This window comes from Lycium barbarum, chromosome 8, assembly GCF_019175385.1.
Source record: "Lycium barbarum isolate Lr01 chromosome 8, ASM1917538v2, whole genome shotgun sequence".
Classification (NCBI taxonomy): domain Eukaryota; kingdom Viridiplantae; phylum Streptophyta; class Magnoliopsida; order Solanales; family Solanaceae; genus Lycium; species Lycium barbarum.
Window position 1 is genome coordinate 16,857,062 of NC_083344.1, and position 15,684 is coordinate 16,872,745.

General features: G+C 38.6%; 1 protein-coding gene across 2 annotated transcripts in view; it reads right to left on the reverse strand.

Annotated features, from left to right (window-relative positions):
* Positions 1–13,824, reverse strand: part of LOC132605991 (uncharacterized) — a 37,359-nt gene extending 23,535 nt beyond the window's left edge. The window contains exons 1-4 of one of the 2 annotated variants that reach the window (XM_060319289.1): positions 13,749–13,824; positions 11,376–11,587; positions 9,944–10,092; positions 9,477–9,863 (exon numbers count right to left, since the gene is read on the reverse strand). In XM_060319289.1, coding sequence (XP_060175272.1) covers positions 9,779–9,863; positions 9,944–10,092; positions 11,376–11,587; positions 13,749–13,803 — 501 coding nt within the window. In that variant the 5' untranslated portion in view covers positions 13,804–13,824 and the 3' untranslated portion in view covers positions 9,477–9,778. Of the gene's footprint in view, positions 1–9,476; positions 9,864–9,943; positions 10,093–11,375; positions 11,588–13,748 lie in introns of those variants that run through there. The other variant, XM_060319290.1, reaches the window with a different exon arrangement.
* Positions 13,825–15,684: the final 1,860 nt, after the last annotated feature.

The following is a 15,684-nucleotide window of genomic DNA, read 5'->3' on the forward strand; positions in this document are numbered from 1 at the left end:
AGCTTTTAAGTTGAATAGGTGAAAAAATGTTGACTTATGAGTAAGTGAGTCTTATTGGGTTTTCAGACGGTTTCATTAGGTCCATAGGGCTGATTATAACTTGGTAGGGTGTTTGGTTCGATTCCCAAGGCACTCGGGGCGTTTTGGTCTTTGCGTCGGAAATCTTGTTTGGGGGGTTTAGGGTCTTACCTAGTCAAGATGACCTCGTTTGGAAATTCCGAGGCCGCGGATGAGTTCGTAGCGTGTTTTTATAGTGGGCTACATGTTTGGTTTGTATTCGGGAGGTCTCGGATGAGTTTCGGGTTTCGGCTAGAACTTAGTGAAAAAATAGATTTTTTTGGTTTCTAGTGTGAAGCATCTGTGGACCTTGGTCCGCAGGTGCAAGAGTGAGTTGTTAAGTGAGACCGCATCTGTGGAAGTTTTTCCCGTAGATGCGAGGCCGCACCTGCGAAAAACGGTATGGAGGTGCAAAATCGTTGGGAATCAGAATCCTTTAATTTCCCAATTCGAAGACATTTCTTTCCAGTCACAAAATCAAGATCTAGAGAGTATTGTGGGCAGATTTTGAGATTTCTTCCATTGGACTTTGATCATTCGCAAGCTATTTGGAAGGGAAAGGCTTTAGCGGACTAGTTCATGGCACCTGTTCAGCCTTCGAGGTAGGTTACAGATTACTTATGTCTAGCTTTCGATTAGCGAATCATATATTTATAGTAGTTATCAACGGGTAAAGCATGATAGGCCTTTGGGCATGGCGTGGAGTTGTATTCCGGCTAAGTTGGTATTGTCACCTGTTATGTGAGCTTGTCGCCATATTTGTGCCTTTCATGTATTTGATGTGGTTCTTTTTGCCTCTCTTGATATCTCACTTATCTTATGAAACGAGGAGGTTAATATGGATAAATTGGATTGTGATTTACATTTCATGGCAATTATTGTGGATCCTACGATACGTGATATGGATGAGGTTGATTCATGCATGGCATACATTCCACATTTCATGTGATATATATTTGATATGATTGTTTTGAGATGATGATAAGTAAGAGAGTGGAGCCTCCAGGATAATTCCCAGAGAGAGTAAAAAAGAGAGAGTGCTCGTGATCCGAGGTCATTTTCGGAGTGAGAGAGAGTGCTCGTGATCCAAGGTTGTTACCGGAGCGGAAGAGAGTGGTTGTGATCCGAGGTACATTTCGAAGCGAAGTGGTACATGAACTTCGCAGGTCCCCCATGGGTCATGGCTATGAGACATTATCCTTAGCATGTGTGTACGGCACTGAGAGAAGGCCAGGGGCATTGAATTGCATTGGATATCATTACACTTCATTCCACATCATCGCATGGTACATTTACTTATAGAATTTTGGATGTTGATATATTGAGTTGTTGCTTGTTGTGAGGACTTACTTAATGACTTGACGGACTTGTGGATTAGAGACTTCACCTAGGATTATAACTTTAGTTATTGAGATCTATTGTGACATCATTATTGTGAGACTTTCTTGAATATGATTTGTGTGTATATTTGACTGCTTATTTGCTCTACTTGTTATTTCTGTTTATTTATATGCGCGAACTAATCGTCATGGACCTATGATACCTATGACGACGTGTGTTTGTACTCATACTACTCTTGCTGCACTTTTCTTTGAGTGCAGAGTTCGTCGCCGGTTCCAGTTCCCGTCCTTATGAGTGATCCCGAGGCTTCTAGACAGAGATTTCTTAGGTTCGAGTATAGAATTATGGAAGTTGGGTCTTTGAGCTAAAGTTAGAAAGAGTTTTGGCTGATAAGATGAACAGATAGTAGTCAAAGCGCACTTGGTGCTGTGGAGGCTTCCATGTGGTTATAATGCATGTCCCTGGGTTATTGTCAACCTTCGTACTCCCCTTCTTCGTTCGAGGACGAACGATGGGTAAATTGGTATCTGATGTAATGACTCGTTTAGTCGTTATAGTTTTTTGACCTAATTAACCTTGTTGACCCTTTCCCCGAGTCCCGTTAGTATGACCTATGACTTAGTGAAGCCATTAGTTTGGGTCCCAAAGTGTTCAGGGATGTTTTGAGTCTCGAGTGAAGGCATAATTTCATAGTGTTGGGGTTGACTTGCTCAACACCGAATTAAAATAATCTCTTTTGGGAATTCCAAGGTCATGGTTGCGTCCGTAGCGTGGTGTACAATCAAAACGCATATATAGTTTGTGTTCGGGAGGTTCCGGATGAGTTTCAGGGGCTAAAATGAAGTTTTGAACAAATCAGAAAAAGGGGCACCCGCTGTAGCGGTACAGCGGGTGCACTGGGCAGAATCCGTTTTTAAGTTGTTGTTTTTTCAAGTTTTCCCTTCATAAACCCAAAAACACTTCCTTAGAATGTGAGAGGCTATTTTCATACCACGTTTACACTCATTTATGCATTCATACCCTCATGCATGATGGAAATGGTTTGGAAGACTTGTGGCATGATGCCTTGGGTTGACATTGATATTGCTAATTGTTCATAGTCCATACATACTGATGAACTGGAATACATTGAGACATACATTGTGATGTGAAATTAGTGAAGAAGTTAATATAATTTTCTTGTTGCACTTGTAATACTATTTGATACATGGTACTTGATGAATTGATCATTGGGAGTGATAGGACGGTGTTATGGAAAGGCACATATGTGACCTAGATTATGGGCTCGTGGTCCGAGGTTCATTCCGGAGACGAGAGGTATATTAATATGGCCGCGACCGAGGTTCTTTTCGGGGCGGAGGATTTATGGCTCGGGTCCGAGGAGTGGGTCCGGAACGAGGGTACATGGACACCATGGGTCCCCGACATGCCATAACTACTGAGCTATGACATCAGTAGCATGTGTGTACAATGTGTATTTGGCCAGTGCATTGCATTACATTGCATTGCACATCATCATATTTTGCATTGCACATCATTATATTTTATTCTGCAATATTCTATGCTCGTTTGTTTCTGATTTTGGTATGGATGTTGAATGCTTAATTGTGATATAAATATGACCATTGACTGAGTTAAATTGTGGATTAGTGACTCCACCTATGGAATGAACTTGGACTTCTGATTATCAGGTGAGATTATTGAAACTTGACAGACTTGTGGTTTAGAAGCTTCATCTTAAGCTGTGACTTCGTATGGGATATTCTGTGACTTGGATTTGAGTATTAAGTGTCTATCTGTTTATCTTGTTGATTTTATACTAATCTTAGTCGGCCTATGATGCTTACCGGTACATAGTGTTTGTACTAATACTACTTTGCTGCACCCCTTTGAGTGCAAATTGTGTTCCAGAGATTTCATCCAGATTACATCTCTAGCTTGAAGCTAGTTTACTCGATTAGATCTAAGGGTGAGCTTCTATCCATGCAATGCCACCTGAAGATCTCTCCTTTCAAATGTCTACTTTTATACCAGACATTGTTTGTTATTATAGTCGAGATATACTTCATTCTTTAGACATTGTTAGTTAGAGTCCTTGTACGATGACTTTCAGATCTTTGGGGTGTAATAGTTAAGACTTCCGCATATTATCTATTAAATTTTGACTTGTTTTATTTATTCATTCATTCACTTATCTATTAACTGTTAATAAATGATTAAAGAAGTTGAAATTGGCTAATGATTAATGGGTTAACGGGTAAGGGGGGTTCGCTTACTAGTGATAATAAGGTAGGTGCCCGCACGATCGGTAATTAGGGTCATGACAGTTGTTATGTGTCCACGTATTTCTCAATGGGTTTGGATATGATTTGTGACCTACTTGACGTGTCTATTCATGTTTCTACTACTGTCGAAGATTCTGTGGTAGTAGGTCGAGTCTACCAATCTTGTACGGTTACATTCATGGGTTATGGTACGCGAGTAGACTTGGTGATCCTTGGTATGGTAGATTTTGATGTTATCTTGGGCATGAGTTGTTGTCTCCCTATCAAACAGTTATGGGTTGTCATGCCAAGATAGTCACATTAGTCATGCCCGGCATTCTGAGATTAGAGTGGAAAGGTACTCCTAGCCCTGCTCCCAAGAAGATTATATCGTTCCGAAGAAATTGGTGGATAAGGGGTGTTTAGCTTATCTGGCGCATATTCAGGATACGAGTGTGAATACTCCTTCCCTAGAGTCAGTTCCTGTAGTTAGCGAGTTTGTGGAGGTTTTTCCCACAAACTTGCCTTGTATGCTGATTGATCATGATATTGACTTTTACATCGACTTGGAGCCAAACATTCGGCCTATTTCTATCCCACCTTACCGTATGGCTCCGACAGAGTTGAGGGAGTTGAAGAAGAAGCAGCAAGACTTATTGAGTAAGGGGTTCATCAGACCTAGTATTTCCCCTTGGGGTGCTCCCGTGTTGTTTGTGAAGAAAAACGATGGTTCTATGCAGATGTGTATCGATTATCGGCAATTGAAGAAGGTTACTATTCAGAACAAGTATTGGATACCCCGCATCGATGATTTGTTTGATCAGCTTTAGGGTGCGTTAGTCATTTCTAAGATCGACTTAAGATCAGGCTACCACCAGTTGAAGATTAGAGCCGAGGATATTCTAAAGATGGCTTTCAAAACCCGCTATGGTCACTATGAGTTCTTGATGATGTCTTTCGGTCTTACTAATTCCCCTACAGCTTTAATGGATTTGATGAATGGAATCTTCAAGAGATACTTGGATTCGTTCGTTATTGTCTTCATTATGACATTTTGGTGTAATCTCATAGTAAGGAAGACCATGAGAAGCATTTGAGGATAGTTCTTAGGTTGTTGAAAGAGAAGAAGTTGTATTCCAAATTTTCTAAGTGTGGGTTCTGGCTTAGTTCCGTCGAATTTTTGGGACATGTGGAGTCCAATGATGGATGGTTGATCCCTAGAAGATTGAGAAAGTTAGAGATTGGGCTAGGCCTATTTCGGTGACTGAGATTCGGAGTTTTGTGGGCTTAGCTAGTTACTATCGTCGGTTAGTGAAGGGGTTCTCAGCTATTTCTTCTCATTTAACTCGGTTGACTCAGAAGAATGTGCCCTTTCAGTGGTCCAATGAGTGTGAGAAGAGCCTTCAAAAGCTCAAGGCTCTATTGATTTCAACTCCGGTTTTGGCTTTACGTGTAGAGGGTAAAGATTTTACCGTTTATTGTGATACTTGTCGGATTGGCTTAGGTTGTGTGTTGATGCAACAGGGGAAAGTTATTGTGTATGCTTCGAGGCAGTTGAAAGTTCACAAGAAGATCTACCCACTTATGACTTAGAGTTAGTGGTTGTAGTTTTTGCTTTGAAGATTTGGAGGCATTACTTGTACGGAGTCCATTGTGAGGTGTTCACAGATCATCATAGCCTTCAGCATGTGTTCAATCAGCGAGATCTAAATTCGAGGCAGCATAGGTTGATGGAGTTGCTTAAGGATTATGATATCACCATTCTTTATCATCTAGAAAAGGCTAATGTGGTAGCTGATACGTTAAGCCGAAAGATAATGAGTATGGGTAGCTTGGCATGCTTGATTGTTGAGAAGCATCCCTTAGCTATGGAGGTTCAATTTTGGCTAACAGTATGGTGAGGCTCGATATCTCAGAATCTAGCAAGGTTCTAGCTTTTATTGAGGCGAGGTCGTCTCTATTGGAGCAGATTAAAGCTCAGCAGTTTGAGGATGCAAAATTGTGTAAGATTCAGGATAAAGTGTTAAACGGAGATGCTAAGAAGGCTATTCTTGATGATGAGGGTGTTTTGAGGATTAAGCGATGTATTTGCATTCCTAGGGTTGGTGATTTCATTAAGTTGATTTTGGAGGAGGCTCATAGTTCTAGATACTCCATTCATCCTGGTGCTACAAAGATGTATCACGAGTTGAGACAACATTATAGGTAGGGTAGGATGAAGAGGGACATAGTGGATTTTGTATCTCAGTGTTTGAATTGCCAACAGGTTAAGTATGAGCACCAGAGAGTGGGTGGTGTGACTCAGAGGATGCCCATTCCTGAATGAAAATGGGAGAGGATAGCTATGGATTTTGTGGTTGGTCTACTGGAGACTTTGGTCAAGTTTGATGCCATTTGGGCTATTGTGGATAGGTTGACTAAGGTCGAGCACTTCATTCCAGTTTAGACTACCTATAACTCGAAGAGGTTGGCGAGGATCTACATTAGAGAGATTATCAGATTGCATGGGGTGCCCATTTCTGTCATTTCAGACCGATGCACTCAATTCACTTCTCATTTCTTGAGGACTTTGCAGAAGGAATTAGGGACTCAGTTGGATCTTAGTACCATTTTTCACCCACAGATAGATGGTCAGTTCGAGAGGACTATTCAGTTGCTAGAGGATATGTTGCGGGCTTATGTGATCGACTTGGGTGGTCATTCGGACCAGTTATTACCTTTGGCAGGGTTCACGTACAACAATAGTTATCACTCGAGTATCGATATGGCACCGTTTGAGGGCTTGTATTGTAGGAGATATCAATCTCCGATTAGTTGTTTTGATGCATTCGAGGTAAGACTGTGGGGTACTGACTTGTTGAGAGAGTCTTTGGATAAGGTGAAGTTGATTCAGGAAAAGCTTTTTGCGGCTCAGAGTAGGAAAAAGGAGTATGCAAACAAGAAGGTCGGAATTTGGAGTTCATCGCTGGTGACCAGGTTCTATTGAAGGTTTCACCCATGAATGGTGTGATGAGATTTGGGAAGAAGGGAACGTTAAGCCCGAGGTTCATTAGCCCTTGAGATTTTTCAACGTGTTGGTGAGGTGGCTTATAAGTTGGCTTTGCCACCAGGCTTAGCGGTGTTCACCTGGTGGCCCATGTTTTTATGTTGAAGAAGTATCATTCAGATGGGTCCTATATAATCGGGTGGGACTCGGTATTGTTTGATCAGAATTTGTCCTTTGAAGAGGAGCCGATAGCGATATTGGATAGGCAAGTGAAAAAGTTGAGATCAAAAGAGATAGCTTCAGTGAAAGTGCTATGGAAGCACTGTCTAGTTGAGGAGGACAAAAGAGAGACCGAGGCTGATATGCGTAGTAGATATCCTCATCTTTTTACTAATTTAGGTACTTTCCTTCTCTGTCTCGCTTTTCCGATTGAGAACGAACGGTTGTTTAATTAGTATCTGATGTAACGATCTGTTTGGTCGTTTAGGCCCTTTGACCCTTTTACCCCGTTGACCCTTACCCTAGCTTCATTAGAGTGATTTTAACCCGCGGTGATGGTGGTACAGTTCCCAAGGTAGTGAAGTGAGTATTGATGGAATTTGAGGAAATTAGAAGCTTTTAAGTTGAAGAGAGTTGACTTATGAGTAAATGAGTCTTTTTGGGTTTTTCATCGGTTTAGGTCCGGAGGGTTGATTATAACTTGGTAGGGTGTTTGGTTCGATTTGCAAAACACTCGGAGGCATTTTGTTCTTTGGGTTGGAAACCTTGTTTGGGGAGTTTGGGGGTTGACCGGGTCATGATGACCTCGTTTGGAAATTCTGAAGGCGCGGATGAGTTCGTAGCGTATTTTTATAGTGGGTTCCATATTTGGTTTATATCGGGGAGGTCTCGGATGAGTTTCGAATTTTGGGTAGAACTTGGTGAAAAATGCGGACTTGAAGCCGCACCTGCGGGCCTTGGTCTGCAAGTACTAGAGTGAGCTGTTAAGTGAGGCTGTATCTGAAGAAGTTTGTCTTGCATATACGAGGCCGCACTAGCGGAAAATGATCAGCAGGTGCGAAATTGCTGGGAATCAGAAATATATAATTTCCCAATTTGAAGTCATTTCTTTCGATTCACAAAATTGAGACCTAGAGAATGTTGTGGGGAAAATTTTTGGAGCTTTTGAGATTTCTTCCATTGGACTTTGATAGTTCGGAAGCTATTCAAAAGGGAAAGGCTTTAGCAAACTAGTTCGTGGCACCTGTTTGGCCTTCGAGGTATGTTACGGCTTACTTATGTCTAGACTTTGGTTAGCGAATCATATATTTATAGTAGTCATCGACGAGAAAAGCATGATAGGCTTTCAGGCATGGCGTGGAGTTGTATTCCGACTAAGTTGTTATTGTCAGTTGTTATGTGGGTTTGTCGCCATATTTGTGCCTTTCATGTATTTGATATGGTTCTCTTTGTCTTTTGATATCTCCAAGGTCCTTGCCGAAAGGCATAAAAGGGAGAGAGTGCTCGTGATCCGAGGTCATTTCTGGAGCGAGAGAGAGTGCCCATGACCCGAGGTTGTTACTGGAGCAGAAGAGAGTGGTTGTGATCCGAGGTACATTCCGGAGCGCGAGTGGTACATGGACTTCGTGGGTCCCCCCATGGTTTATGGCTATGAGACATTTTCCTTAGCATGTGTGTACGTTACTAAGAGGAGGCCTGGGAGGCATTGAATTGCGTTGCATATCATTACACTTCATTCCACATCATCGCATGGCACATTTACTTATAGATTCTTGGATGTTGATTTATTGAGCTGTTGCTTGTTGTGAGGACTTACTTAATGACTTGACGGACTTTTGGATTAAAGTCTCCACCTAGGATTATAACTTGAGTTATTGAGATCTGTTGTGACATCATTACTGTGGGACTTTCTTGAATATTGATTTGTGTCTATGTTTGACTGCTTATCTGCTCTGCTTGTTAATTCACGTCTATTTATATGTGTGAACTAATCATTGTCAACCTATGATATCTTCGAGTAACTGTGTTTCTACTTATACTACTCTTGCGACACTTTTGTTTAAGTGCAGAGTTCGTCGCTGGTTCTAGTTCCTGACCTAGTAAGTGATCCCGAAGCTTCTTGACAGAGATTTCCTGGGTGAGCTACTTGCCAGATCTGCAGTCCGTAGACTCTTCCATTATATGCCTTTCTTTTCTTATTCGTGAGACTGTATTTCTAGTTTGGTACTTGTATTTTCTACAAGACTGTATTTGTACATTAGTGGCTCTTGTATTAGTTTCAGACCAGGTTTTGACATTATTATTTATTAGTACTTCCGCACTGATCTTACTTATTATATTAAGACTGTTCGTATAATATCTGTTTACTTCTGCATTAATGAATGTTGACTAAAATGAGATAGTTTTAAGGGAAGGGTTCGCCCACCGAGGGTTAGTGTGGGTGCCCTCACGAGTTAGTCGTGACAACTTTCTTACAATATATTCCATAGAAGAATTTCAACGCGTATAAATAAGTCATTCTTACCTTGTTATGGCAAGTGCAAAATATTGTAGAGTATAAGAACAAAGTGAGGTGAAAAAGAGAGTTTTATTTGTTGAAGGAATGTGTGTCTTTTGGTGGAGTTTTGGACTCAACAACTTGCCCAAAGTTTGTTTGAGTTATACGATGTTGCCGGGCTGTAATATCCTGCAGGGAACAGTCGGTGAAGATTTCGCGGCAGTTAGCTTGAATCTCCTTAAAGAGAGCAAAATATCAACGCCTCAATGTGAAGATATTTTCTTTCTTTCGTTCATTTTATTTTTCAATTATAATTGTATTATCATCAACAATATGAAAATATCATGATGTTATTCCATGTATCTCATAGGACGTGGTTGCCACAGTTCTATAAAGCATACAAATTGACACTAACAAATTGAATTTTGAAAATGGACATAAAGCTATGGCACTACCAAAGAACACTGTGTTCCAAAAGAACTATCGACAAACTATTCATAATCAGGATATGCATAGAATTACCGCCTACATATTCTTCAATTTTCTTCCCAGTGTATTGCCACAATATCTTTCTGATAAAGAAGAAACTGCAACACAATTGAATTGATATGATATCATAGGGCAATTTAACAATTAGTTAAACTTCCCACTGCCCCCACATGAACTGCAGGATCGGGCAGCATTGCATTTCATGCAGTAGCTCCACTTTTTGGGAAGCCTGCCAAATGCATGATATGAGTTCGTGTAGCTAGAGATCAGTGTATATGTATGTGGGGCTGAATGAAATTGGAAACATACCCTGCTGTATATCTGGTAGCTGCATTCTTTGCCATCAGTCTTAATCGCTCAGCATTTTCATCGGACATCTTTTTTAGCACAAATCCTTCCCCTCTGCATTCGGCACAAATTCCAGAGCCACCACAGTCTTCACAGATTATCGACGGGGCCTGTCTATTGGTAAGAACAACAATCAAAAGGGGTAGTCTAAGAGCATAATCACAAGCGCATTTGAGCAACAAATCATTTTTTTCCCGCCCTACTTAGGGTGTGTTCGGTATGGAGGAAAATGTTTTTCAATTTCCCAATGTTCGGTTTGTAAAAAGTTTTAGAAAACATTTTCTCTAGGAAAATAAGTTCCACAAGTGGCTTTCCACATTGATTGTGTCCTCCCCATCCTCCAACACACATCATCTTCACCACCACCACCTCCCCCCCCCCCCCCACCCCACACACACACTCCCACCTCCCATAGTACTTGTCCACATTATATACAAATGCTTTTAGGATAATATCTTTTGCTTACATACCGAACACACCCTTAAACTTAACAACTCTGCATAATATTTTTCCACTTTTCTGGTTAGTTTGGAAAAATGTATGCACAAAGCTTTAATCATTGCTTCAAACAGAGAACCAGCTGAAAATGGATAATGAAATGGTAAAGTTGTTCCCTTAACCTGAAAGAACTGTTTCCATCATTAATGCAAAACTAATTCTGATTTTTTTCTGACCAGAAGCCCGGCAAAACTTGGTTTATTTTAGTGTTTTAGACGGATGAGATACATCAAAAATCAAACCGAGAGGAGCAGAAAATAACCAGCTACAGATTGGTAACTTAACGGTTAACCTCACTTAATGGCAAGAAACAAATTTTGTTTCCTTTTTCATTGCAACGGAAACTTTTAGCAGGATAGATATCTAAATACAAATTGATGCAATATTTGACTGAAAATTCAACTCTCAAGATTTCTGCTGCTGAATACTTTTTTTCCTTGAACCCCTTTACCGACAAATATGTTTCCTCTTTTTCTTGAAAGATAAAAATGTCAGCAAACAATGGTAGAAAAGGCCAATCCTTCTCATAACTTTTAGGTATAAAAATCAGGGATAATTACCTTTTTGGGCTGCCCTAAAAAATAATAGCTGACAAATGTATATATTTTGTATATTAAGCATAAATATACATATTATATACATAATCATTGTATATGTTTTGTACATTTTGGCTAGAACCCGTATCTAACTTCGGCTGACAGGTCAAAAATGAAAAGGTATTCATTCTGGGATCATTCAGAAGGCAAGGAGATTTTGATTGTACTCCAAGATCAGTATCAGAAAATACCCTTCAAGTGTAATTTCAGCCTTAAGCTAACAATATTGTTTAAGCTGCTCTAGTATATAAGAAAATATTTCTATTGAAAGAACTCACTCTTTTCAGCTTTCAACGCACCTCAGTTACTTCAGAAGCTTTAGTTCTCCTTACAAGAATAGTTGCCGCAGCCCCCACAACTGTAGCCGCAACTGCAATAGACGCTGCTGTTTCTGCAAGCGCGGAAGATACCTTGAGCACTCTGCTAGCAGGTGCTTTTAACTTGGTAGAACCACGAGGAGAAATGCTTGTACACAAGGCATTGCAATCTCTAGCTTTCAACGTCCCAGTTGCTTCAAGGATCAAAGGCAAGTTAAGCTATAGGAAAATATTAATTTAGCTACTTTTTCATGCATCAATATAAAATTCTATTAATAGATAGGTCAGTGGATAGGAAAACCGAAACTACACACCTAACGATAAGTCACTTAAGGCAACAAAGCACGTAGTTAAAGTACTCAAATTGGGAAGCATGTTCTGCATTTGATTCAGCTACAATAATTTCAATCTGTTTATGTGTGTCTTCAACATAAATTCAAATGGACTAATTCTTCACTAGTTAGGCTTTGGTTACTACACAGCACTTGGTTAAGATGCTTTGTATCACACAGGGTTTATGCCTATCCAAAGAGTCAAGATAACAAATAAGCAGCAATTTTTTAAAAGTTCAGCGCTAAGACAATTAAATAATCATAATAACATGTTCAAATCATGGGATATTGATGAAAAGAGAAATATTTTGAAACCATCATTTTGCTAACAATCGTCTTACCTACTAATTTACAAAACACAGCAAATTCATTATTATGTGCCTCTTAGTTGGTACTCTCCCATCCCAATTTATGTGAAGTTGTTTGACTAGGCACAAAGTTTAATAGAAAAAAGAAGACTTTTTAGACTTGTGTTCTAAAACAAGCATAGAAATTGGATCAAAACTGCATCAAGATAACAACAGCAGCATCATAAATCACTGTTAATGAACTCTGTCTCTGATAAATTTTAGTTTCTTCCTGCATACCTATAACTGAGTACCAGTAAATCCTGCAGGTTGTCACAATAGAATCCTATGCCCTCCAACGCTTTTTCACCTATTGCCAGCATAACTAGAAATTTCTTCCCTATGTGAATCTTACTTGCTTAATACAAACAACAACAACAACATACCCAGTTGGATCCCACAACGTGAGGTCTGGGGAGGGTAAAGTGACGCAGACCTTACCCCCACCTTGGAAGGTAGGGAGGCTGTTTCCGAAAGACCCTCGGCTCAAAAAAAAAACAAGGAAAACAAGGGAAGCAAGGGAAGAGTCAGATACGGACAAGCAAATCAAAACCATGTGAAACTTGCTTAATACTCAAACTTATATATAATTACATGTTAACTGTGTGTGACAAAGTCCTGTATCAGTAGCTGAAAAACAAAAGTAAGTTACTTATAAGGTGTTGGATAATCTTACGGAGTTGTTTGGTTCATGGGATAAGATGGGATATTCCAGGATTATGTCTGGGATTAAACTTCTACTTTGTTTGGTTGAAGGTATAAATTTATCTTGAACAAACTTAATTATGGATATCCAACCTTATCCCATCAAACTTGGTGTTATTTTATCCAACCACCCCAATGGGTTTAAATTAGTCCAAAGATTATAGTCCCGGGCCAATAATCCAGGGATAACTTAGTCCGCGAGTCAAACGACCTCTTAAAATGTGAGGCTTTTCGAGGAAAACCATGCGGGTTTGGCTCAAAACGAACAATATTACACCATTTTAAGTAAATTGTAGTTTCAGTATCACCCAATACAAAACATTAAATGAAATCGACTTTGATATGGACAAAATCCATTACAATCACTTCACAATTGTTCCAACAAACCAATACCTTTCAAACCCATAAACTAGTTTTCGCTACATTTTCATCTGTAGTAAAACAACCACAACAACTATTATGCCTCAATCCTGAATTAGCTAGTTAGGGTCGACTATATGGTAATTTCAATGTCCAATTTGCTCCATATGTACCTGTTTTATTCTAATACTCCCTCTGTCCGAGTTTATGTAACACTCTTTCTTTTTTAGTCAGTCTAAAACAGTATAACATCTTTCTACATTTAGTAACAAATTTAACTCTAAAATACTCATTTTTACAGATAATGAGCTTCTTTATAGCCGCAGGGCTTATTTTAGGCTATAAGTTTCAAAAGTTTTTCTTTATTTTTTAAGTTCATGCTCAATCCAACATCATCACATAAATTGAGACGAAAGAGTATTCATTTTAATATGTAATGGCAACAAAAAATACAAAACTAAATGCTATAGCTGGTGAAGCTACTGAATTCTAACCAATGGAAATAATGGATAACAGTGTTAACTTTACAGGTGTAAACCAGAAACAAATTAAACCTCATGAGCCAAGAAACATAATGTCATTGAAATAAGAACTATTGTATAAAATCTTACTTGTAATAGAAGAGGAAAAGTGTAGAGAGAGAGTGTGCAGCAATCTGAGCCCCATCTTGTTATGGTTAAAATGCCGTTTCACAGATTGTTTTAGTGGGGATATTTCTCGAGAAAATAACAAAAATAGTCCCTTATGTTTGAGGGCATGTCCAAAATAATCCCTTAATTATATACTGAGTAGTTTTGGTCCTTTAATTTTGTCAAAAGTTAATATTTCTAGTCTCCGGAGACTAGAAATATTGAACGAATTCAGTTTGATAGATTTTTCGAGAACTGTGAAAAAAAGATTTAACCATAAACAAGAAAAACTCTCATCAAATTCTAAAATATGTAGCAAAAATTACACTAGAAACTAAAAAAATATAAAAATAATACCCCCACTGCCCCATTTATGTGATAAACTTTTATTTTTAGTTTATCTAAAAAAAAAATTGATACAATAATTTAACTTAAGACTTCATCTTTTACCCTTAATGTAATAATTCATAGCAACAAAAATATTTATGGCTTGTTTGGACCACAAGTTTCAAAAGTCTTCATTTCTTTCTTAAACTTCGTGTCTAATCAAATTATATCACATAAATTGGGACGGAGGGAGTAATAGAAATCACACCTTAAAAGTTGCACCAGACTCTACAAATAAATAAAAAATAGCAGAAATTGAAAAAAATGTACCTCTAAATGTGAGTTTCTAGTAATTCTCTTTTTTTCATAGTTCCCTTCAAATTTAACATACAGCAAATATCTAACAAACTTCAAATGTGAACTTTTGCCAAACTTAAAGGACTATTTTCAACATACTCTTGAACATAATGGACCTTTTTTGTCATTTTCTGGATATTTCTCAGTACTGTTGCACTTTCCTAGATAAGATCACTAAATTAGTCTTACGTTTTAGTAGAGACATAAAACTATCCTTAATATTTCCCATGGTGCGCTGGCAGTCCTTATTGTTAACAGTTCAGTGCACTATGTATATGTTGTTGTAAATAAACAAGTGGATGTCCATGTGGGGCCGTTTCCACTGTAGCAAACATCTTCCCCCAAGCAACTACACTATGTAAAGGCTTATAAATAGCTCTATGTAATAGATGAGAAAAACAGATCAATATGGAAAGAAAATTTAGTACTTTCTGTTTCTCTCTCCCCTCATTTTGCTACTCTAATTTATTGCACTGCTTTTATTTTATAACACGTTATTAGCACGAGACTCTTCCATTTTAAGTTTAATTTTCTATCTAGCTCGTTGTGCAATTAATTACACGAGTGAAAGATTATCAACAAGATGTTATGATATTAGCGAAGAAGCTCTGGTCTTTGTTAACTGTAAGGCTCAGAGGTATAAGAAGTGTAGATCTTGCAGTGCTTCATAGTAGCAGCAATTGCTCCGAAAGCCAGGTGAGTAAATTATTATTCCACTTGTTTTTAATCTTGTTATACTAATGATATCACTTTGTTGGATTCATCGGATCTAAGAGAACCTAATTAGTTCTAGACCATTTATGCCTCAAAGTGTTCCTGAAGAACAATATTGTTACAAGGGATTATGGTGTTAATTTTATATCCCTTAAATGACTAAGAATGAGAAGTTTACAAGACACTCGAAGTGATAATATTTATTAAATCTCGTTATGATTAAATTCATTTATGTCTATAACCACCAGAAGTGGGATTATTTTTATGGGCTTATTGTTGGGACTAAATATGTATGCCTCAATTTGCTCCACAAGTAGCAATATCTTAAAAGAGATTATAAGCTATCACAATTTGATATGCTTAAGGTACGTTCAGACAATTATGTTTTATTCCTGAAGAATGAAAACTTCTGATAAATGTTGTAAATACATATTCATTCTCTGAAGTGAATGCGATAGTATGTAGTAAGGCCTATAAATATGAACGTGCATTTGATTGTGAAAGTATCATGATTCATCTC